Source organism: Rattus norvegicus, chromosome 3 (assembly GCF_036323735.1).
Source record: "Rattus norvegicus strain BN/NHsdMcwi chromosome 3, GRCr8, whole genome shotgun sequence".
Classification (NCBI taxonomy): domain Eukaryota; kingdom Metazoa; phylum Chordata; class Mammalia; order Rodentia; family Muridae; genus Rattus; species Rattus norvegicus.
In genome coordinates this window covers 160281746-160307654 of record NC_086021.1, presented here as the reverse complement: position 1 = coordinate 160307654, position 25909 = coordinate 160281746, and the positions used below count along the sequence as shown (strand labels likewise).

Genomic DNA, 25909 nt, shown 5'->3' with positions numbered 1-25909 from the left:
CCAAAGAATAATATCATCAGATGGGACTACTTAGAAGATATAATCAACCCTTAATTCTAAAGATGTCGGGTTTTTATTGCATTTTTTAAACAGGATGCTTTAATACCCTGCTTCTAGTCCCCATATCACATCGTTGTTACTACCATTATGACTGGTCAGAAAGCTTAGAAACCTTCCTCTGCCTTCATTATTTTTTTTTTCATTAGTGTCTAGTCACTGTTCTATTGCTGTAAAGGGATGCCATGACCAAGACAACTATTACAATGCATTTAATGGGGGGCTTGGTTACAGGCTCAGAGGTGCAGTCCATTATCATGATGGTAGGGAGCATGGTGGCATGGAGGCAGGCTCTGGAGGAGTAGCTGAGAGCTTTACATCTTAAGCTGAAAGCTGAAAGGGAGACATTGGACCTGACATTAATGTTAATGACACACTTACTCCACATTTCCTAATCCTTCTAATCCTTTCAAATAGTTCTACTCACTAGTGACTAAGAATTTAAATATATGAGCCTATTGGGGCCACTGTTATTTAAAGTACCACAATCAGTGAGGTTTTTTTGTTTGTTTGTTTTTGTTTTTTGGGGTTTGTTTGTTTGTTTTTTGCATCCTTTGAAAACAAACAATACAAAGCAGATTTTTTGGGGGCTTTTGAGACAGGGTTTCTTTGTGTAGCATGGCTATCCTAGAAGTTTGTGTAGACCAGGCTGGCCTCAAACTAACAGAGATCATCTACCTCTGCCTCCCATGAGCTGGGATTAAAGGTGTGTACCACCACCTTCCTGCCAAACCAGAATTTTTAATAAAGAAAACAGACACATACAAATAAAACCCATAAGAACACAATATTGGAATCCATAATGCATAAGCAAAAGACCAGAAAAACAAAGAAAAAGAAAAAAGGAAAAAGCCCTAACAAAGCACCATGAGACAAAAGGCCAACAAATATGCCAATGAGTTACTTTTGTTCTATCCATCTACTGCTAGGCATGAGACCTAGTCTGAAGTGTGGTTAATATACTCTATTGGAGAAAAACAATTTCCCAAGCGAATGTCAATTGGAGATGCCCTCTTGACTAAGGGAGGGGCCTGCATCTACCTCCTCCTCTCAGCACTAGGACACCATCTGGCTTAAGTCTGTGCAGGCCCCAAAGGGACATTTTTGTGACTGTTCCATCCTACCCATTTTTAGAAAATTGCAGTCATTTTGGACTTTTTAAACTCAACCAAGATGTGATAAGTGGAATGGTTACTGTTATAAAGTAGTTTGGGGGGGGGGGGATACTATTAAAACAAACAATGCTTTGTTTTCTAGTTGTCTTTACATGGTGTGTTTTGGTGTAGCATCTTATCTATTGTGTTTTGTAAACACTGGAGGAGCTTTGACCAATTTGATGTAGAGCTGGACTGTAGCTTGCTTATAAGCATTGCTACTCAACTGCTACTTAAGGTGTTGTAACTTTCTGTGAGCACACTAAAAGCAAAAATAAATGTGAATAAAAAGTGTGAAAGATCAGGGTCAAGGAGAAGACTGAACACCAAACTGAAGAACAGCAAAGGACTCAGCTTATTTGGGAAGCAGAGTGCAGCATTGTTATTCTTAGCCATATCATATCCGGTTACAGTAACAGTATAGAAGTCTGTATGTTTGCTTTTCTCTTATAGAACAAAGGGCAGCTTTTTATATCTTACTAATTGAGCTTTTTCCCAGAAGATAAATGAAGGAAAAAAATGATACCTGGCCAAAGAAACACTTGGAGTATGAAGGCAGTATTCTACCAAAACTCTAAAAACATCCTCTTGTTTTCAAGGGACATAAGGACATCAGCAAATCTCCTTCAAAAATGTGAAGGAAAAAAACTATAATTAATCAAAAGAAAGTTTCCATCTTAAGGCTACACATTCCACTCTATGGCTATGTCAAAGTTCAACATATAATCTCTATCTTAGTCTATTTTTCTGTTGCTTAACAAAACACAAAAATTCGGCACTTTATTTTTAAAGAATCTTTACTAGTTCCCAGTTCCGGAGATTCAAGATTATGACATCAGCATCTGTTTAAAGACCTCATGGTGGAAGGAATAACAACAGGAAACACATACAAGAGGCAAGGGGTGGATGTAGAAATTTGGGAGTCATCAGGCTCAGGACAGGAAACCAACTCAGTCCTGTGGGTCTCGCCCACTCCCTGAGTGCAGCTGTATTGTAACACGAAGGTAGAGCCCCAAGGCCTAATTACCTTCCAGCAGGTTCCTGTCTACTTCAGTTCTGTCACTTCACTATTACACTTGGGACTAAGCTTCTTCCAGGAATCTTGGAGTAACTGACAGCAGACATGGGTTAGAACCATCTTTGTTGCTGCTGTTGTTGTTGTTGTTTACAATGCTGCTAGAAACAATCTAGTATCTGTAAGATAGTTTTGGAAATATGTCCAGGGGTAAATTCCTAATGGTGGGAATGCTAGGCCAATAAAAGATACAGATAAATTATTCTCAGAGGTGTTTGCACCGTTTTACGTTTCCTCAAGCAGTGTATAATTAAGTGCCTATTTTCCCATGTGGTCACCAGCTTTGGCTGTCAAATATTTGACTTTAAAAAAATCTTTTCTTGGCTTCTAGTTTTCTATTTCTAAATACTCAAATGCCTTCTAAAAAGTTGACTTGATTTGTATGGGTGTTTTGCCTTGCATATATATGTGTGTTCCACTTGTGTGCCTGGTTCCTGTAGAGGTCAGAGTCAGGTGTCAGATGTCCCTAGAAATGGAGTTACAGACAATTGTGAGCTGCCGTTTGGGTGCTTGGAATCAAACCCAGTACTCTAGAAGAACAGTTAGTGCTTTTAACCACTGAGCCATTTCTCTAGCTACCAAATATTTAGCTTTTATTATGTAAATATGAACTATATATATTTTGAGACAGTGTTTCACTAAGTAGTCCTAGCTGGCCTTGAGTTCTCCGGAGACCAAGCTGGCTTTTAATTCATGGAGATTTGCCTCCCTCTGCTGCCAGTGCTGGAACTGAAGATAAGCACCACCAAGGCTACAAGTGTTATCTTTACTTCAATTCTAAGTCAGATTGACATTTTTTTAAACTATTCTAGTTTGCTTCCTGTTGCTGTGGTGAAATACTTTGTCCAAAGGGTTTATCTGGGTTACATTTTTAGGTCACACTCCATCACTAAGAGCAAGAACTAGAAACAGATACCATGAAGAAAACGCTGCTTGCGTTTTACTCTCTGGTTCGAGCTGGCTTTCTTTTGTAGCTCTGATGCACCACCCACAGTGGCCAGAGACCTCCCATATCAATCATAAATCAAGACAGTCTCTTACAGACATAAGCCATAAGTCAATCTCACCTGGGCAATGTTTCAGCCAAGGCTGATAAGAAATAAAAGCTACCCAGAATCTTTTAGCTTTTAGAAACTCATTAGCTGTATCTTTCTTTCATCCAGCCACATCTACCCGTAAGAATTCAGTGAGGACTGACAAATCTGTGTGTGTGTGTGTGTGTGTGTGTGTGTGTGTGTGTGTGTGTGTATGATATATATATATACATATATATATATTTATGTTTAAAATTCCATAGGAAAACTCTGAGGGTTCTAGGCATGTAAATTCAAAAGGAACTTAGGCTGTAAAGACCGATCTTGAAATACCAACCATCTATTATGACATTTGACACAAAACTACAAAAAGCAATAGCAAATATTGCATTCATAATTTTGGCTGACTGCTAGCCTAAGTGTATACAACTGATTCACTACCACGGCATCAGTGTGAGGTAGTCTATTAAATAAAGGAAGAATACTTTTGGAAAGGGCATCAACTGTGAGTCTGTTCCACAAAATACAAAAATTGTAGGTAGCCTGCCATTCATCTCTCTCTGCTGAGCCTCAGACACCCATCTCTGACGTGTACCTCATGTTATGGGGGCATTTTCTTTTTCTGTACAGGGCTAAATATTTCAAGACCTCACAGTCATGTTATTCAACTCTGTAAGGCAAAAACAGAAACATACTACACAGAAACAAGTATGTTACATTTCAATTATTAAACTCCCAAAATGAGTTAAATTTATCTCAACAAACAGGAAGTTCTACAGCCAAAGGTGGTTTAACAAGTTCCTTATGGGGGCTGGGGATTCAGCTCAGTGGTAGAGCGCTTACCTAGGAAGCGCAAGGCCCTGGGTTCGGTCCCCAGCTCCGGAAAAAAAGAACCAGAAAAAAAGAACCAAAAAAAAAAAAAAGTTCCTTATGAATACAATACAGCTCAAAGTTAAACTTTTAGCCAAAACTTTCGGCCAATAAGACAAGGGTATACAGAACAATCTGACTGGCCTAGGTCAAACCTTACACAGTTTTGGCAGTTTGGGGCTGACAGGCTGGAGGGTCAGCCATTTTTTCCCAGGTAGGGTACAGTTCACTATCAACAGAAGCCACTTTGTGACAGTATCATTCAAGTATAGACAAAGATCTTAGTCAAAGTTACTTCAAGCCAGATGTGGTGGTACATGCCTTCAGAGCCAGCACTTGGGAGACAGAGAGAAGCCAGCATGGTCTATATGCCCAGGCCAATCTGTTACACGATGAAACACTGTCTCAAACAAACGAACAAACCAACAAACAAAAACTTAACTAAAACTATTGACAATTAAACTTAATCAATTTTCACATATCATGAAATACTTTCTCATTTCTCTGAACTTACAATGTAATAACCAATGCAAATTCGAAAGCTCAAAATCAGGTCTGTGGCATTAACTGACCCATTAAATTCCTGGCTAGTGAAGGTGACTCCAAATTTCATTAATAAAAAAAGAATTGAGGTTAATTTCAAGTAGCAAACCTTGTTATTGGCCTTCTGGGGTTTTTAATAGACTGTTGCAGGAAACCATGCAATTAATAGGCACACAAGACTGGGGTTGCAAAGTTTCAGGAAAATGAATAAAGATGGAGAAAAAGGAGCTGGAGAAATAAATCCGTTATTAAGAACTCATACTGTTCTTGTAGAGGACCCAAATCCCAGTACCCACAGTGGGCAGCTCAAAACCACCCACAACTGCAGCTCCAGGGGATCTGACGACCTCGTCTGTCCTCTGAGGCAGGCAAACACGTACACAGGAACACAAATACACATTAAAAAAAAAACCCCCAAAAAACATTAGGCAAACACTGCAGAGCCTCCCATGTCTCTTCAGTTCTTCTAGCATCTTTCAAAGGATGTTCTCCAGTTCCCACAAGGCTATGGACGAGAAGAGAAGCACAGAAAGTCACCGGGCAGCAGGGTTCCGAGGTTGGCGAGCACACACTCTTGCTCCATCTCCTGACGGTGACTGTGCGGTCACCACAGAAAGACAGGCCACCCAAGGGTCTGGAATACGGCTCGGATGTTCTTTTCAGCCAAAGGGGTCCACAAAGCCGTTAACAGAGAGAACTGCACTTGGAAGCATCCAGTAATGAACAGCAAGAAGCCATGACACGCTCACACTCCTCTCGTGCACTCGCGCCTTCTATAACATTTATAGTGTCCGAATCTCGCGTGATCTTGCGGCTGCGACCCCGGAGCTTTGGAAGTGTCAGGTGACCCCGAGACTCCGCCCAGGTATTCCAGACCGCCTTGCGCGTGCGCGGAGCGGCGGAGGCGGCTCGCGCGCTACTTGGGTTGCGGAGGCTATGGGGCTGAGTCGGGTCCGCGCGGTCTTCTTTGACCTGGACAACACACTCATCGACACGGCCGGGGCGAGCAGGAGAGGCATGTTGGAGGTAACGTCCCCGCGCCGTCGCCCTCCCCTGCCGGGCCAGCACTCCGCTCCGCACCCTCAATCTCCCGCCGCGTGCCCGTGGAGTTTCATTCCCGCGCGTGGGGCCGGGTGCTGAACTCTGAACTGCCACGACTGCAGAGTCGCCGCCACCTGCGGTCACTCGGGCTCGGACGGCGTGGGACGAGACCCCCCCCCCCGCCCTCTTCTCGCTGAAGCCCCGCGAGGGATGGGGCTGCGGTGGGTTTGGGGGAAGAGGCTCAGATAAGGCTTTGGCCCAGGAAGTTACATAACTCTGAGAGGCGGGCCTGGACTTAACCTACATCATAGCATTTTTTCCCTGCAGGCCTCCCTGTGGCCTTCCTGGCTTTCTGGTGCTGAGACCCTCGACACATTAAAATGCTGAAGGGGCATTCTTTTAGTAAGGCATTGCTGATCTGCACCCTCCTAACTATAGCTACAGATGCTGTCGGACCTCTTCCTTCTCCAGTCCAGCCCTTACCCACCCTTACTTTCCTTCCTCTGCCTTCAGCTTCAAGGAGAAATCGAAGGAGTACAGATATGGAAAGCCCACTTACAAAAAAAAAACCCAGCCCTTTTCAATACTAAGGTCCTGTGCTTCATCAGGTAGTTTTTGTTTATCCAAATCTTAAACCTTTCACATTTCTTTTTTTTTTTTTTTTTTTTTTTTTTTTGGTTCTATTTTTCGGAGCTGGGGACCGAACCCAGGGCCTTGTGCTTCCTAGGTAAGCGCTCTACCACTGAGCTTATCCCCAGCCCCACCTTTCACATTTCTTACCGTATTGCACACACAGTTTGTTCCTGTCGGTCTTATACTTTAAAAAAAAAATTAACACTACACCTCTCTTGAACTGTGTTTTTCTGCACAGTGATGTTTTAAGGAAAATCTACACCCGTTGTCTCCATAAGGTCTCTCTTCTGTGTATTTCCAAGTCCATTGGGAGGTAGCTTCTATCTCTGCCACTAGACTACAATAGGCTTGCCGAGTGGTTAGGTGGCTTCAACACTGGGTATTTTGAATTGGGGTGTGTGTGTGCGTTTTTTAGTTCTGAAGTTTGAACCTACTTCCTTGCCATTCTAAACAGGTTCTCCACTGAGCTACTTCTCCCCAACCTGGAATCAGTCTTAACTGAAGCTTTCCACACTGCTGATTGTTCCTTGCATTCTGACACCCTCACAAGTACCTACTTCTGTATGTCCTGCCGCCATTATCTCTAACTGCAGACAGTGCACACTTAACATGTGTTCTTATCCAGCTAAGCCCAGTGTTTTGAAACTTAATATTTGTTTTAGGCTGGTTCTTGTTAAATAGGCCTGTTAAACCTCACATTTAGTTTGAATCACAGTTCTCCCAATACTCATTGCCTCAGCAGCCCCCCTCCCCTACGCCTAGCCTCAAATCCTTATACATTTTCGTATTAGTCTGCATAACACTGTCGGGTAGCTTTAATGCCATGCATGGGAAGATTGTAGCACCCAGTGCACATTCAGTGACCTAAGTCCCCATTGACTCTTGGCTCCCAGTCTCCCTTACTCTCCCCTTAATTACAGAAAGGCACATCCTATGTAGATTTCTGCTTTGGTCTTGTCTCCAGGCTGACCACATCCAATTCATCCTTCACATCCCTGCCACGGTGAGTTTCGGGTTTTATTTTTTAAAACAGAAGATTTACGGGGTTGGGGATTTAGCTCAGTGGTAAAGCGCTTAGCAAGCGCAAGGCCCTGGGTTCGGTCCCTAGCTCCAAAAAAAGGAAAAAAAAAACAAAAACAAAACAAAACAAAACAAAAAAAAAAAACAGAAGATTTACTTGGGAGACAGGGCAAGAGTATCCCCTGAGCTCCGGAATTTGAAGTCAGTCTAATCAACAAACCAAGACTCTTAACCTCAAAGCAACACCACCACCGCACAGTATTTCTCCGTGGTGTTGACCCTGTATTTTGCACCTTATTTTTTTCTTCCTTTATCTCCCACTGCACCTGTCAGAGGATGTTATTATTCATTTCTGCAACTCAGGCCTACAGCAGAATCCTTCCTGAAAGGGAATGTGCTATCTGAACTAGCTTTGTCTGACACGTGGTAAGTGCTGAATGGATAGTGGATGGTGGGTAAGAGTTCGTATCTCCAGTCTTGGTTCTTTACCACCTCCTTTACTTAAACATGGGCTATGAAATTAGCAAAAGTAAATGTTGTGAATACTTCATCTTGTAAGGATACAACATTCCTTATAAACTTTGACCTATCCCAAAGTAATATGCCAGCTGTCCTAAGCCATTCTGAATGATTTCTGAGGGACTAGGAAGATGTCTGGCCTTTGCCTTGGGGAAGGAGTATCGATTTTACTTTCTAAACCATTTGGGGAAGGTTTTTCCATTCTTTTCAGGCATATGACCTTCTTACTGCTCTCTTGCTGTGACAAAGCAGCTTACAGGAGAAAGCATGTAATTTAGGGCTCTTTTGCAGTTTCAGAAGGTAGGTCTGTGATCGGCCTGGGAAGGAGTATGGTGGCAGGTGTGCATGCTGCTGGAGCTTAGAGCTCACATCTGACTTGCAAGTTAGAGACAGAGATAGCAAGACTGGGCCTAACTTTTGAAAACACAAAAGCCCACCCCCGATGATATACATTTTCCAATAGTAACACTATGGAAACACTATGCCTTGTTGTCCACTAACTAGAAATCAAACATTCATATATATGAGCCTGTTGGGGTCATTCTTATTCAGACTACCACAGTGTGCTTTCATAGTCATAAGGAAAAGGCATGAATGTACAGTTCCTCATTGAGCAGATTTTCTTTAAAAAATCATTTGTAAATTAAATGTCTAATAGAAATAACTATAAATATGATAAATGCCTTTGTGGGTGTGTCAGAAAAAGTATATGGGGAATGTATTTCATTTTTAAGGCAGGTTCATCCCATGTGGCATTGGTGAGTGATAGTCGACTTAACTAGGAATAGCCAAGGATGCTGAAAATGTAGTTCATTTGGGAGACTGCTTGCTATTTCCACAAATCTCTGGTCCAAGCCCCCAGAATCACAAAAGTAACCATGGTGGTATATGACGGTAATCCCAACATTTGTGAGGTAGAAGCAAAACAATCAAATTCAAAGTCATCCCTCAGCTACAAAGAGAGTTTGAAACCAGCCTAGACTATATAAGATCCTGTCTGTAAAACATTTTTTTAAAAGAAAAAAAAAAAAAAAAACAGGTGGAGTTGGCCATAGAGATGGCTCAGGGGTTAACACTTGCTGCTCTTCTAGAAGGCCTGAGTTCACATCCCAGCACCCATGTTTGATGGCTCACAACCACCTGTAACTCCAGCTGCAGGGAATCTAGCCTCCGTGGACAGCCCCACACATGTGGGAGACATGCGTGCATAAAGGTTCATGAAAATAAATCTTTAAATAACAAAAGTCATTTAAATTTCTGAGCTGTTTCATAATATCTCTCTCTCTCTGTGTGTGTGTGTGTGTGTGTACGTATGTGTGTATGAATTTAGTCCCTTCACATCCAAATAACAGGTATTCAGAAAATAACTTCTCTTTTTCTTTTACTGGATATTTTTTTATTTACATTTTAAATGTTATCCCCTTTCCCAGTTTCCCATCCATAAACCCCCCCTTCCCCTTTTTCTATGAGGGTGTTCCCCCACACACCTACCCCTTTCCGCCTCCCTGCCCTGACATTCACTTAAACTGGGGGGTTGAGCCTTGGCAGGATCAGGGCTTCTCCTCCCATTGGTGCCCAACAAGGCCATCCTCTGCTGCATATACAGCTGGAGACATGGGTCTGTCCAGGTGTACTCTTTGGATGGTGGTTTAGTCCCTGGGAGCTCAGGTTGGTTGTTCTATGGGGTTGCAAACCCCTTCAGCTCCTTCAATCCTTTCTCTAACTCCTCCAATGGGGACCCCGTTCTCAGTTCAATGGTTGACTGCAAGGATCCACCTCTGTATTTGTCATGCTCTCTTAGAGCCTGTCAGGAGACAACTCTATCAGGCTCCTGTCAGCATGCATGTCTTGGGATCAATAATATTGTCTAGGATTGGTGGCTGTATGTGTATTGGCCGAATCCCCAAGTGAGTTAGTCTCTGGATGTTCTTTCCTTCAGTCTCTGCTCCAAACTTTGTCTTCGTATTTCCTCCTATTAATACTTTTGTTCCTGCTCCTAGAAGCATCAGCAGTTTGGTTATCCTTCTTCTTGAGCTTCATGTGGTCTGTGGATTGTATCATTCGATAATCCGAGCTTTTGGGCTACTATCTGCTTATCAGTGAATGCATACCACTTTTTTTTTTTTTTTTTTTTTTTTTTTGTGATTGGGTTACCTCACTCAGGATATTTTCTAGTTCCATCCATTTGCCTAAGAATTTCAGGTAGTCATTGTCTTTAATAGCTGAGTAGCATTCCATTGTGTAATTGTACCATATTATCTGTGTTCCTCCATTAAAGGACATCTGGGATCTTTCAAGTTTCTGGCTATAAATAATTATAAATAAGGCTCCTATGAACACAATGGACCATGTGTCTTTGTTGTATGTTGGACATCTTTTGGGTATATGCCCAGGAGTGGTATAGCTGGGTCCTCAGGTAGCACTATGTCCAATTTTCTGAGGAACCTCCAGACTGATTTCCAGAGTGGTTGTACCAGTGTGCAATCCCACCAACAATGGAGGCGTGTTCCTCTTTCTCTACATCCTCACCAGCATCTGTTGTCACTTGAGTTTTTGATCTTAGCCATTCTGACTGGTGTGAAGTGGAATCTCAGGGTTGTTTTGATTTGCATTTCTCTGATGACTAAGGATGTTGAACATTTCTTTAGGTGCTTCACAGCCATCCGATATTCCTCAGCTCAGAATACTTTGTTTAGCTCTATACCCCATTTTTAATAGGGTTATTTGATTCTCTGGAGTCTAACTTCTTGACTTCTTTGTATAATTAGATTATTAGCCCTCTATCAGATATAGGATTGGTAAAGATCTTTTCCCAATCTTTTGGTTGCCATTTTGTCCTAATAACAGTGATCTTTGCTTTACAGAAGCTTTATGAAGTCCCATTTGTCAATACTTGATCTTAGAGCATAAGCCATTGGTTTTTTGTTCAGGAAATTTTCCCCAGTGCCCATGTGTTGGAGGGTCTTCCCCACTTTTTCTTCTATTAGTTTGACTGTATCTAGTTTTATTGGAGGTCCTAGACCCACATGGACTTGAGCTTTCTACAGGGCAATAAGAATGAATCAATTTGGCATTTTTCTACATGCTGACCTCCAGTTGAACCAACACCATTTGTTGAAAATGCTGTCTTTTTTCCACTGGATGGTTTTAGCTCCTTTGTCAAAGATCAAGTGACCATAGGTTGTGTGAGTTTATTTCTGGGTCTTCAATTCTATTCCATTGATCTACCTTCCTGTCTCTGTACCAATACAATACAGTTTTTATGACTATTGCTCTGTAATACAGCTTGAGGTCAGGGATAGTGATTCCACCAGAAGTTTTTTTATTGTTGAGTAGAGTTTTCGCAATCCTGGGTTTTTTGTTATTCCAAGTGAATTAGCAAATTGCTCTTTCTAACTCTATGAAGAATTGAGTTGGAATTTTGATAGGGATTGCATTGAATCTGTAGATTGCTTTTGGTAAAATGGCCATCTTTACTATATTAATCCTGCCAATCCATGACCATGGGAGGTCTCTCCATTTTCTGAGATCTTCTTCAATTTCTTTCTTCAGAGACTTGAAGTTCTATCATACAGATCTTTCACTTGCTTGGTTAGAGTCACATCGAGATGTTTTATATTATTTGGGACTATTGTGAAGGGAGTCATTTCCCTAATTTCTTTCTCACCCTGTTTATCGTTTAAGTAGAGGAAGGCATCTGATTTGTTTGAGTTAATTTTATGCTCAGTCACTTTGCTGAAATTGTTTATCAGGCTTAGTAGTTCTCTGGTGGAACTTTTGCGGTCACTTAAATATACTATCATATCATCTGCAAATAGTGATATTTTGAGTTCTTTCTTTCCAATCTGTATCCCTTTGACTTCCTTTTGTTGTCTGATTTCTCTGGCTAGGACTTCAAGTACTATACTGAATAAGTAGGGAGAGAGTGGGCAGCCTTGTCTAATCCCTGATTTTAGTGGGATTGCTTCAGGAGTCTCTCTATTTAGTTCAACATTAGCTACTGGTTTGCTGTTTATTGCTTTTACTATGTTTAGGTTTGGGCCTTGAATTCCTGATCTTTCCAGGACTTTTATCATGAAGGGGTGTTGAATTTTCTCAAATGCTTTCTCAGCACCTAATAAAATGATCATATGGGTTTTTTTCCTTTGAGTTTGTTTATATAGTGGATTATGTTGATGGATTTCCATATGTTGAACCCATCCCTGCATCCCTGGGATAAAGCCTACTTGATCATGATGGATGATTTTGATGTATTCTTGGATTCGGTTTGCAAGAATTTTATTGAGTAATTTTGCATCAATATTCATAAGGGAAATTGGTCTGAAGTTTTCTTTCTATGTTGGGTCTTTGTGTGGTTTAGGTATAAGCATAATTGTGGCTTCATAGAAGGAATTGGGTAGTACTCCTTCTGGTTCTATTTTATGGAATAGTTTGGACAGCATTGGTATTAGGTCTTCTATGAAGGTCTGATAGAATTCTGCACTAAACCCGTCTGGACCTGGGCTTTTTTTGGTTGGGAGACTTTTAATAACTGCTTCTAATTTTTTAGGAGTTATGAGACTGTTTAGATGGTTTATCTGATCCTGATTTCACATTGATACCTGGTGTCTGTCTAGAAAATTGTCCATTTCCTCCAGATTTTCCAGTTTTATTGAATATAGGCTTTTGTAGTAGGATCTGATGATGTTTTAAATTTCCTCAGTTTCTGTTGTTATGCCTCTGATTTTTTTTTTAAAGATTTATTCATTTATTATATATAAGTACACTGTAGCTGTCTTCAGATACACCAGAAGAGGGCATCAGATCTCTTTACAGATGGTTGTGAGCCACCATGTGGTTGCTGGGAATTGAACTCAGGACCTCTGGACGAGTAGTCGGGTGCTCTTAACCGCTGAGCCATCTCTCCAGCCCGATTTTTTTAAATTTGGATACACTCTCTGTGCCCTCTGGTTAGTCTAGCTAAGGGTTTATCTATCTTGTTGATTTTCTCAAAGAACCAGCTCCCGGTTTTGTTGATTCTTTGTATAGTTCTTTTTGCTTTTACTTGTTTGATTTCAGCCCTGAGTTTGATTATTTCCTGACTTCTACTCCTCTTGGGTGTATTTGCTTCTTTTTGTTCTAGAACGTTTACATGTGCTGTCAAGCCGTTAGTGTATGCTCTCCAGTTTCTTTCTGGAGGTCCTCAAAGCTATGAGTTTTCATCTTAGCACTATTTTCATTGTGCCCCATAAGTTTGAGTATGTTGTGCCTTCATTTTCATTAAATTCTGAAAGTCTTTAATTTCTTCCTTTATTTCTTCCTTGACCAAGTTATCATTGAGTAGAGCATTATTCAGCTTCCATGTGTATGTGGGCTTTCTGTCATTTTTGTTGTTACTGAAGACCAGCCTTAGTCCATGGTGATCTGATAGGATGAATGGGATTATTTCTATCTTCTTGTGTCTTTTAAGGCCTGTTTTATGACTGATTATATGGTCAGTTTTGGAGAAGGTACCATGAGGTGCTAAGAAGAAGGTATATTCTTTTGTTTTATAATGAAACGTTGTATAGATATCAGTTAAATACATTTGGTTCATAATTTCTGTTAGTTTTTCTGTGTCTCTGTTTAGTCTTTGTTTCCATCATCTGTCCATTGATGACAGTGGACTGTTGAAGTCTCCCACTATTATTGTGTGAAGTACAATGTGTGCTTTGAGATTTAGTAAGGTTTCTTTTATGAATGTAGTTTCCCTTGCATTTAGAGCTTAGATATTTAGGATTGAGAATTCATCTTGGTGGATTTTTCCTCTGATGAACATGAAGAGTCCTTCCTTAACTGTTTTGATAACTTTTGGTTGAAAGTCGATTTTATTGGATATTAGAATGGCTACTCCAGGTAGTTTCTTGGGATGCTTTGCTTAGAAAACTTTTTCTAGCCTTTTACTATGAAGTAATGGTTGTCTTTGTCACTGAGGTGTGTTTCCTCTATGCAGCAAAATGCTGGGTCTTCTTTTCGTATCCAGTCTGTTAATCTATGTCTTTTTATTGGAGAATTGAGTCCATTGATGTTAACAGATATTAAGGAATAGTGATTGTTGTTTCCTGTTCTTTTTTGTTGTTAGAGGTGGAATTATGTGTGTGTGGCTCTGATGTGTGATTCTGATAGGTCTGTCTTTATATGTTACTTTACCTTTTTCCCTTACTGCTTTTAATATTCTTACCTTGTGTTTTTTGGGGTTTTTTGTTGTTGTTGTTGTTGTTTTGTTTTTTTGTTTTTTGTTTTTCCGGAGCTGAGGACTGAACCCAGGGCCTTGCGCTTGCTAGGCAAGCGCTCTACCACTGAGCTAAATCCCCAACCCCTGCTTTTAATATTCTTTCTTTGTTTTGTGCATTTGGTGTTTTGACTGTTACGTGATGGGAGGAATTTCTCTTCTGGTCCAATCTATTTGGAGTTCTGTAGGCTTCTTTTATATTTATGGGCATCTTTTTCTTTAGGTTAGGGAAGTTTTCTTCTATAATTTTGTTGAGAATATTTACTGGCCCTTTAATTTGGGAGTCTTCACTTTCTTTATACCTATTATCCTTAGCTTTGATCTTCTCATTGTGTCCTGGATTTCCTGGATGTTTTGGGCTAGGAGCTTCTTGTGTTTTACATTATCTTTGAAGTTTGTTTCCATGTCCTCTTTGCTATCTTCTGCCCCTGAGATTCTCTCTTCTATCTCTTCTATTCTGTTGGTGATGCTTCTTACATCTATGACTCCTGATCTCTTCCCTAGGTTTTCTATCTCCAGGGTTGTCTCCCTTTGTGCATTCTTTATTGTTTCTATTTCCATTTTAAAATCCTGTACGGTTTTATTCAATTCCTTCATCTATTTGGTTGTGTTTTCCTGTAATTCTTTAAGGGATTTTTGTGTTTCCTCTTTAAGGTCTTCTACTTGTTTACTTGTGTTGCCCTGTATTTCTTTAAAGAAGTTATTTGTCGTCTTAAACTCCTCTATCATCATCATGAAATGTGATTTTAAATCCAAATCTTGCTTTTCTGGTGTGTTGTGATATCTGATATTTACTTTGGTGGGAGAACTGGGCTCTGATGATGCCAAGTAGTCTCGGTTTCTGTTGGTTAGGTTCCTGCACTTGCCTCTCACCATCAGGTTGTCTCTGGTGTTAGCTGGTCTTGCTGTCTCTGACAGTAGCTTGACCCTCCTGAAAGCCTGTGTGTCAGCAATCCTGGAGATCGGCTTTCTCTCAGGGGAATCTACATACAGAGAATTATGTCACAGGGTCAGTTCCAGGTGCAGGCAAAAGCCAAAAGGTTCCTATCCCAGACTTTTCCTTGGTTCCTATGTCCAGAAGGAACCAGGCAGGTTCCTATTGGGCCAGGAAAGTGAGCAGAAGTGGGGGTCTCCTCTGAGATTGCAGGACTGTCCACATTTCTGGGAGTTCAGCTCTCTCCCCAACAGGATTTGGGTGCAGGGAGCTGTGGGACTGGTCCAGTTCCTCTTATACTCTTAAGAAAAGAGAGTCTATGTCTTATTAATACCTTTCTCCTTTTCAGTTTTGGAGTGAACAGTATGCTACTTGTTCCCTGTGTCATTTTTGTGCATTGGATTGCTTTATTCAGCAGACATGGTTGTTTGATGGTAGCACAGGAAAAGAGCCTTATGCGTGCAAGCCGTCACTGAGCAGCACTCCCAGCCCTGATAGTACAATACCATGCACTCATGTCTGAAGATCAATATTTGACTTGGTTAGTATGGGACACTCTAGAAGTACATCTTTCAGTATAGGTAGTTCATTAGGAAGGGATCCTAGGAAGGGTGTGGGAGATCAGAGTAGGGATGGGTTGTTCATCTGGGGGATTAGTCACCAGAGATCAGGCCAGTGAGGAAATTGGCCTGCTCAGAGCACATGGAGGTAATTGTCTTCTTGTGAATCCAAAGGAACTAGGACTGTTGGCACCACATGGCTATTCCAGGATGATACTGCAGAACATGCTTCAGTTGTTAAGAGCAGTGAAGGTCTGATGTTTGTGTGTAGTTTCTTCTCTTGTGGGTTGAATGGTATTCCCTCGACAACACTTGAACCCCAGTCCGCATGCATGGATGCATCTGTGGACAAGCTTGCAAGTGGGGAAATTACAAACTTAGAGTATGAAATATTGGGCATATGTGGGAAAATGGTCAGAAGGGATTTTGGTAGCATCCGTTCAAGGTCCCTCCAACACATCCTTGCCTCCTGATGCCTTCCATTTTGGCTCAACTCACTTTACCTTTTTTGGGTCAGAATTCTATGCTCATTGCTTCTGTGTAGAGTGAGTTAATCCCCCACATCCACATTATTTACTTATTAGCTCTTGTTTTAGGTATGACTTCTCTGCCAGGCCTATTCAACTACTCTTAAGAATGAGTTCAATTTTACTTCCATAGTTCTTGTCTATTTAACTGTCAGCAGCACCCAACCCAGCATCAATTAATAATTGTTCCCCATCTGTGTCCTTTTTCCTATGCAATGATGCCCCAGAAATCAGTACACACTGTCAGACCAGCATGTCTGCTGTGGAAGTAGATTAGTATGGATTCATGTTTCAACCCAGGAAAAATTTTAACAGTGCTGAACTTACTGCCTTGTCTTGAAAGGGAAAATATAGGGCTGTATCAGATGTTAAGAAAAGAGAAGTACTAATTTAACCATTAAGCTAGCCACATTCCAGTCCTTGGTAAATGTTAAGAAATAGACCAAATAGGTAGCCATGTAGAATAATAGAGCTGAGAATGTAGCTCTGGTGTAGAGCATACCTAATACCTAATGTAGGCCCTTGGCTGTTCCTAGTACACATACATTCATATCCCCCGCCCCGTGTGTCTGTGTGTGTCTATATATGTATATGTGTGTGTATGATAATGCTTTTCAGAAAGTACTAAAATGTTTCCCTAGATTTAAGTGAAATTCTTATTTTCAGTTCTTCATAATCAGTATGAAACATGTAGGCTACCAAACAAATAAAGGCTTGTTTAGGGGTTTGTGTGAAGAATCATTTTAGACTAGATGCTGGGGACAGAGATACAGGGAGCAAGGTGGGTGTAGCAGATGGATGATATATGCATTTTTGATTGTCTTTGGGGTTATAGAGTCTTTAATTTGTCCAAATCTCTCTAGAGATGGTGTGTTAATGGGAAGAAGTCACTCCTCACAATGTGACTGTTAAAGACAAGTATGCTGACCAAGTTATTTTTCTCTGCCTAGGTAATAAAGCTCTTACAATCAAAATACCACTACAAAGAAGAGGCTGAAGTCATCTGCGATAAAGTTCAAGTTAAACTGAGCAAGGAGTGCTTTCATCCCTATAGTACATGCATTACAGATGTGAGGACTTCGCACTGGGAAGAAGCAATCCAGGAAACCAAAGGTGGTGCCGACAATAGGAAATTGGCTGAGGAATGTTATTTCCTGTGGAAATCTACACGCTTACAGCACATGACCCTAGAAGAAGATGTCAAAGCCATGCTCACTGAACTTCGTAAAGAGGTCCGCCTACTCTTGTTAACAAACGGTGACAGACAGACACAGAGGGAAAAGATCGAGGCTTGTGCCTGCCAGTCTTACTTTGATGCCATTGTTGTAGGAGGAGAACAGAAGGAAGAGAAACCAGCACCTTCCATATTTTATCACTGCTGTGATCTTCTTGGAGTGCAGCCAGGGGACTGTGTGATGGTTGGTGACACACTAGAAACCGATATACAAGGAGGCCTGAATGCAGGACTGAAAGCCACGGTCTGGATAAACAAGAGTGGAGGAGTGCCACTGACATCGTCCCCCATGCCTCACTATATGGTTTCCTCTGTGTTAGAATTACCTGCTCTCTTGCAAAGCATAGATTGCAAAGTCAGCATGTCTGTGTAAATACAGAAGGGCACAGTGACCATGTTCAGAGCCAGTTTCCAGGATTACAACTAAGGAAAGCTACGGTGTTCTGTATATTTTGTTCAATTCTAAGAATAATGTGAGTGAGGAATTCATAGTCAAACTGTGAAGATCCTCCCAACCCTGCTGCTGTTGATAACCATAGGCTTGTTTCATGTCAGAAATCCAGGTTTTAATCATGTAGTCCAAAAAACTTGAAGAAAGGCAGAATAGCTTATATGATGATATACAGGTACTGATTTCTAGAGTAGAAATAGATTTTTTTAAAAAATAGATATTCTAAAATAGAGATTCAGGCAGCTGAATCGGATTAGTATAAATACTAAATCACACAAATCAAGACATTTCATAGTGAAATTTTACATATTTAGGCAAATTTTTGTTATAAATATTGTGCCTACTTTCAATGTATATGTTCTTACCTGTTATCTAATTTTTCTGCATGACTTTCGGAGGGCTGAATTTTTTGTGGTGTGATCATAACAGATTGTTATAGTGTGGGGAAAACTATTAAAATTCAAACCATGGTGCTTTTTCTCCATACCATTTTCATACTTGTAGAGTGAGCTTGTGACTCCTAAAGAGTGAAGACTGCCTTTTCTCCAGCTTACTGTGGAGAGGATTGGGCATTTTGCTTAAGTGCTAGCCATGTGACACCACCAGTCATTTTGTTCCTTTGGGTTCACAAGAAGAGACTTAACCTCCATGTGCTCTGAGCAGGTCGTTTCCCCACTGGTCTGATCTCTGGTGACTAATCCCCCAGGTGACCAAACTAGTAGAGAAAGTTAGGTTTGAAAGCTGGGTGTAGTGCCACACACCTTCGATCCCAGCGCTCAGTAGGCAGGACCAGATGTATCTCTAAGAGCAGCCTGAGCTACATAGCAGTCTCAGAACCAAACAAACAAACAAAACAAGTACTTGAATGGCTTTCACAGTTACCTCTGTCTTAAGTTTGTTTTCATACTTTGAAGAGCACTGTGTCTCTAGAGCTCACCTGGAGCTTGATTAGTATGCCAAGGTAACATTGGCAACCAGAGAATTTCCCCTAGACCAAACGGTGACTAGTCATGAGTTCATAAACAGACTCAGAATGGTTCGCTAATACAGGTAAAATGGTAGTGAAATAGAATGTTTAACCACCCCACAAGTAGTAGACACAGATATGCCAGGTCATACCTACTATACTAACTGAAGGTTAATCATTGCTAAGATGTTAGCAGTTCTTTAACAAAAGTAGTCTAGGAGAAATTCAAGGGGAAAATGATGTCTCCACTGCATATCCCAGACAGTTGAGCATGTAATGTCCCAGTCTTCCCACGCCTTCCTCAGGAAAGAGGTTTGATATGTTACATAGATAGTAAAGAATTTGATAGGCCTATGATATTACCAGTGCTTTCTAGGTTGTTAGAATTCTTTAAAATTAAACAATGATAATGTTTTGTCATCTCTATTATTGTGTAGTTTCCCCAGAAATGGCATCCTCATACAAAGCCAGGCGCTCATAGTTGTCCAGAGGGCCCAGAGCACTGCAGCTAAGACGAATGCCTAGAGTAGATGGAGCAGGGCACTAAGCTGGGTGTTGACAGTGGTTATGTTCCAAGTCTGTGGCATTCTCCACTGTGTAAGGATAGATCTACTGCAAGGATTTTCTTAAAGAAGTCCTTGTCGTTGGTTAATGACCTTCTAACTGATTTATACAGTAAATCATTCATTCAAGTAAACATTCTTCAAGCTTTGGTGTAATTCTGTGGTAGAGTACTTGGCCAACATGCACAAGGCCTTGGGTTTGGTTCTCAGTACTGGAAAAAAATTGCCATAACTCCCTAAACACATTTAATTATAATGAGCATATTATTATATGCCTGCTAAACATAGCCTTGTATGTTATTTATGTATTCATATAGAACTCTGATATTTTTCATTCCATTTTTAAATGGAAATATATTTCAATCATATATGAAAAAAAACATTACTTAGACACAGTTGGAGAAAAGGAGAATGGCCAAAGGCTCATGAGGTGAAGGAAGCCAGCTGAGCTGGATTCTTAGCCCCTGCCCCAGTCTGGATTGGCTTGCTCCCCACCTAGCTGTATCCTGTGGTTCCCCTTTTATCTTTTAGCTTGGATTTCTAGTTGTCTGTGTCCTGTATGACCCCTTTTTATTTCTGTCATTTGGGTGCTGGGCTTCTTAGGTTTCTTAGAAATAAGGTGAGGCAAAATTACCAAGCTTGTAAATGCAGCAATGCACATCTAGACAGCATTTTCATTTGGGCTGCCCAGGGTATTGTTTGTGCTTTAATGGCCATTTGTGTGTGGTGAGGTTCTTTTTCTCTCCTGTAGTTCTGGGAACTCAAGCAGTCAATGGGGGTGGTATTGATGAGATTTTTCTCTATTTGCTCCTCTGAACCCTTCCAAAAGCTCAGTATTCTTTGGTCCTGGGAAATGCTATACAAATGTGTATGAATGTTTTTCCTTCATGTATGTATATACACCATATATGTGCAGAGGTCAGATGAGGGCCTTGAATTTTCTGGAACTGAAATCAGAGATAGTTTGAGCCCTTATCTGGGTGCTAGGAATTGAACCAAGGTCTTGCAAGAGCTCTTAACCACTGAACCATCTCTCCAGCTTATTTTGAATGCCTCCGTACTACCTTGGGTTTGTAGGGATTTTTTGTTTGTTTGTTTGTTTGTTTGTTTGTTTTAATCTTTTTATGGAACTACTGCTGTTCAGGTGTTAGATATCCTTCCACACTTTGTTTTGCTTCTGTTATCTTTTTGAGATGTTTCTTCAACTTTATCTTGTAATCCTCATGGCCCTTCCCCCCACTGCTATCATACTAAAAGTTTTCAAGAGCTATTTCAGATGTCCTGAGTATTCCTTTTCCCACTGGACAAAAGAAAATATGATTGTAATTTTTGTCCCCTGGAAAGTTTGGGGGAAAGCCTGGCCTGTGAAGCCTAGCCTTACAGATAAGATCATCGACTCAATGAAACTCAGTCATAGACGCTAGTGCAAAGTCCTCACCAGAATGAAGGGCAGCTCTCCACCTTAGTTTCAGGCCATGTCCAGGAAGGTATGACAGTAGGAGGCAGCTAGTCACATTTTCCCCATTCAGGTATCAGAGAACAATGGATGTTTCACAGCTGGACCATCTGGAAGTGACCTAAGACAAACATGGTCTAGCCATCTCTGTACTAACGTTCCTACTATTCTACTATTCTAAGAGCTACTTAGCTGGGGAAGCTGTTCAAGAAAAAAATAAGTAAAAACTAGTTTCTGCTTGTGTCCAGTAAACAGCTATGTGATCACTGTCAGTCAAAGAAGCGGTTCAGAAGTATGAACAGGCCCAGCACAGAGGATTAGCCCACTCTGTTCTGCACCAGTGGACTGTTGGAGGCTAGCCAGGCCTTCAGGGCCATCTCTGTTGAGACATAAAGAATGGTTGACTGGTTGCATCTTTTTCCCCACACTCACCCCTTCTTGGTTGGTGAGAGCAGGATGGAAAGGATTAAGCCTGCCCTGTCCTAAGTTTGATTCCACAGCCTCCAATAACTTACTGAATATGTGGGTCCTTTCTACACAACTGTAGGCATCGACAGTTGTCTTGCTGTTGCATAAGGGGCTGACTTCCCATCACTGGGCTTCAAAAGTGGGTCTGAGAAGTGCTGTGCATACCTGCAGATGTCCCATGTCCTCATCTATCAGTGAGAAGGTACATCCCACGCACATTGTCCATTGTCTTTTATGCCCCTGCCACAAGCCCCTCACATGCTTTTGTTCTACAGGGGAGGCATGTCTGTTCTCCAACCCTGAGTTCCACCATTGGACTACACACTCAGCTTCAGAAAGGCTTACCGACTAGAAGCTCTTCAAGGAAATAGGGCTGGAATCAAGTGGGTTACAGGTCAGCGGTAGAATACTTGCTCATGTGTGGACCTGGGCTTCACCCCTAGCAATGAAAAGTTCCCATCAATTCCCCTATATGTTACTCTTCTCCACTCATTCTTCAATGGTAAAGGGCTTCTGGGAAGAAACAGCTCCTTACCAGCTGCTTTGAGAACTCCAAGAAGTCTCTGGTTTGCTTTGATGTCTGTACTGATTTAGTTCAAAGTGTTGACTCTGATACCCTGGTATGTAAGCAAGCAGATACTGTATAGATGAATTGCAAAAGAAGGTCAAACGAGTGCTCTCCTATGTGGGTCCTAACTCCTAAGGTGATTTTCAAGGAATCAAACACTTGATTGGGGCAGAGAAGGAAGAGAACGTTTCCAGAGAGAATGAATTCTGCCCAGAACCAGTTCATCACATTCTCAGCAGCCAGGATAGACAATCAAAAGCAGGATGTGGATAGGAGGCCCAGAGTAGTGCGCTCTGTGTGTGTGTGTGTGTGTGTGTGTGTGTGTGTGTGTGTGGCCCAGAGTAGTGCGCTCTGTGTGTGTGTGTGTGTGTGTGTGTGTGTGTGTGTGTAAAGCCATGTGGCCCAGAGTAGTGCGCTCTGTGTGTGTGTGTGTGTGTGTGTGTGTGTGTGTGTGTGTGTGTGTGTGTGTGTGTAAAGCCATGTGGACAGCTAAGAGAAGGGCTGTGTGTGGTATATGCATAGTGAAGTTTTGGGTACCCAATGTGAAAAGCAGTTCTAATGTCATGTGTCTAAGGGTGCATGGTATGTGTTCCGTGAATTTGTATGTGACAGTTTTATGGATCCATGGGAGGATTCATGTATGTGGTGGGAGTTTGCTAGAGGTATATGCATGTCCTTGACTTTGTAGCCTCATCCCCCAGGAGTATGTTTAATGCTGAATAAGGCTAAGAGCACCAAAACTGGTCCCTTCTGAATAGATCTTAGTGCCGCACTTACATTCCCATCCCGGTGCTCTTGGAAGACACCCTCTGACTATAGCATTAGGTACAGAAGTTGAGGGGTCTCAGGAGACTGAGAACCTGCCTGGCCCACACACTGCAAAGCTAAGTGGCCAGCAGAGGTTCCTAATACAACACAGAGAAAGGATTCTCCTAAGGAGAGATTGTGGGCGTCTGACACAGATTCCCTCTCCACACACCCTTAAATAAGAGATCTTACGTTTAGAAGACCAAGAGAGAAATTTCTCCTGCACATCATGTTTTTGTGTCTAAGGCTCATAGAGGATTTTCTTTATTCTTTTGGTAGCTGCTTTTCTGGTGGTGGTGGTGGTGGTGGTGGTGGTGGTGGTGGTGGTGGTGGTGGTGGTGGTGGTGGTGGTGGTGGTCTTTGATTTTTGTCGTTGTGATTTTTGTTTTGTTTTTTGAGACTGGGTCTTACTGTATAGCTTCTGCTATTCTGAAACTTACAGATTTGCCTGCCTCTGTCTCCTGATTGCTGGGATTATAGTGCCCAACCATGCCAGGCAACTTTATTTTTTAAAAACTTTTATTCAGCTCTTGGGAGCCTGAGGCAGGAGGTTTGCTACAACTTGAGGTCAACCTGGACTACAGAGTGAAAAAGTAAAAGGAAAAGGAAGAGAAGAAGAAAGAAGAAGAATTTTTTATACCACAGGATTTCTCTTTGTAGCCCTGGCTGTCCTGGAACTCAGGGATCTGCCTGTCTGTGCACTGAGTGCCAGGATCTAAGGTGTGCACTACCACACCCAGCCACCTCTTCTCTTATCCTCGTATATTTATCTACATTGTATGTACTTCTTTTGGACAGTCAAGAGTTTTAGAGTCTCTTGTTCTTTTTCCCTCCCTCTTGAGAATGTTCTCTACTCCTCATCCTTTTACATTCCTTTACTTAACTTTTCATGTCCCTTTCACTCCTTTCCCTGCCCCTTCCTTTGTTCATTTACAACCGCAACATTTATCTTAAGTAATATTACATGTTTTAGTGCACTCCTATTTCTGCTTGCTTTGCCCCATTTCTTTTGTGTTTCATGACTGGGGCATCTTTGGATATCTGTTTTATCCATGGGTCCTCATAGGGAACAGTTTTTACTCTTTTATTCGTTTTTAATTTTTATTTTATGTGTATGGATGTTTTGCCTGCTTGTATGTCTGGGTACTGTGTGCATACCTGGTGCCAGCAGAGGCCAGAAGACATCGAATCCCCTGGAACTGGAGTGATCAGGTGTGAGCCACCTTGTGGATACAAGGACTCACACTTAGGTCCTCTGGAAGAACAGCCAGAGCTTGTACTAGCTAAACCATCTCTCTAGCCCCAGGAACTTATTCTTAACGACTCAATCCACAGTACCACTCAAAAAGGATAGGAAACAAACTGCTGTTAAGAGCAAAAACAAACCAAAGAACAGAAATACAGGTGGACTCAATGCCACCTAACTGACCACCACAGATCATAGAAGAAGAAAGAAAGAAACCTAAAGACTAATTTCTATGAAGAAAGTAGACAAAAATACTTAAACACTTACTTGAGAGAATTATAAAGAGATCTTACACTGTAACCATCTTTACTTCACTTCGGGGATATAAGGTGACTCAACAGTAAATATAACTCAGCATATACTAGGTTTAAGGACAGAAATATTATTGTATACTTGATATAGAAAAGTCCCTTGAGGGGCTAGAGAGATGGATCAGCAATCAAGGGTATTTGCTGTGTATCCAGGTAATTAAATAGGGCCCAACACAAACTTGAAAACTTAAAACATGAGATGTGTGTGACTATTTCTTAGTTCGTTGTTAGAGTCTTGAGCATGAACTTGATGCTAGGTGACAATGTCATGATGTAATGTCAAAAGGCTGAACATGCCTGCTAGAGGGTGAGAAGACCCCTGTGCCCACGGATCATCAAAATTAGCATCAAATTCCTATTAAAAGTCCAATGACGTTCTTCACAGGACTATCAAAGACAACCCTCTACGACACATGGAAGCACAAATAGCTAAAACAATATTAAACAGAGATGCCAAAGCCATTGCAGTACTCAATTTCAGATTGTGCTGTGGAGTCAGATTAACAAAAAGATTACATGGTAGTGGCTCGAAACAGATACATAGACCAATGGAACAGAATATAGGACCAAGAAATAAATTCGCATAGGCACAACTATCTGATTTTTGACGAATGTGCCAAAGACATATTTTGGAGAGAAGACAGCCTCAAAGGACAAAATTAGATCTGTAACTCTCAGCATAAACAAAAAGTCAGTTTAAATGAATCAGAGATCTTAATATAAAGCCTAAAATGTCAAAACCGCTAAAGGAAGGCATAGGGAAAACATTTCAAGATAAAGAGATAGGCTAGGACATTCTTTAAAAAAAAAGACTTGTTCTATAAGTCATATGTGATAGGAATTGATAAATGTAGGGGTGGCTAGAAAGATGGCTTAGTGCAAAACTGAGGATCAGAGTTCAAATCCCCAGCACCTACATAAAAACTGGGTATGGCCGCATGTTCCACTGTTGTGGATTAAGGTCCTTCGAGCAAACCATGTCCCATCTTCATTAGATTAGATTGCATCTGCTTGCAAGATACCATCATGATCAGGTTTGTCAACTAATGACATCCCTTCATAGAAGGAGGGGGTGTGGAGTGTCACTGGATCCTCACGTGAAATTCCAGTTACTTTCCTCAGTCGTTTGCACGTAATTCTCCCTCATTGCAACTGACCTTAGCCTCCTGGGAGATGCTAGGGGGTACAGACTTGAGATTAACTAAGATGGGACTCCATCTATGTGGCTATGGGGAAGCCATCATCCACAGTGAATAAACACTTTCTAAGTGTGGCTACTTTTGGGTGCACCCAGACTCCTGCCTGTCACCCTTCTCCCATGCTCTGTAAATAAGCCCAATACACTTTTCGTTGGGACCTCATGAGAAGGATCAGTAGGGACTGATATTGTCTCCCTAGGGAAGGAATTTCCACAACTCCTTTAAACACAGCCTTGGGGAAGAGGCAGGTGATCATCAGCTAGCCAGCTTAGCTGAAAGTGGCAGATCTCAACACAACCTGATGGGCATACTCAAGTCAATGGGAAGTTTGGCGCATTACCATGAAGGTCACTCTCCTGAATCATGAATGCAGAGTTTTCCTGGAGGAGTGGGTCCCACGGCGCTAGGATGCCCATGAGGAG

The 25909-nt window shown here is 41.5% G+C and overlaps 1 protein-coding gene and 2 long non-coding RNA genes across 3 annotated transcripts; 2 read left to right on the top strand and 1 right to left on the bottom strand.

The window, feature by feature from the left end:
• Positions 1–254: 254 nt before the first annotated feature.
• On the bottom strand, positions 255–5438 carry LOC134486183 (uncharacterized). The gene is made up of 2 exons (XR_010064988.1): positions 1738–5438; positions 255–390 (listed from the first exon to the last, which is right to left on the bottom strand). It is a non-coding gene; the product is annotated as an uncharacterized LOC134486183 (long non-coding RNA).
• Positions 5439–5653: 215 nt separating this feature from the next.
• Nanp (N-acetylneuraminic acid phosphatase) lies at positions 5654–18386 on the top strand. Its single transcript, NM_001009409.1, has 2 exons — positions 5654–5759; positions 17168–18386. Exons 1-2 carry the CDS (start codon positions 5670–5672, stop codon positions 17822–17824), a joined length of 747 nt encoding a protein of 248 aa, NP_001009409.1. The 5' UTR covers positions 5654–5669; the 3' UTR covers positions 17825–18386.
• LOC134486182 (uncharacterized) lies at positions 5766–6996 on the top strand. Its single transcript, XR_010064987.1, has 3 exons — positions 5766–5995; positions 6102–6382; positions 6862–6996. It is a non-coding gene; the product is annotated as an uncharacterized LOC134486182 (long non-coding RNA).
• Positions 18387–25909: the final 7523 nt, after the last annotated feature.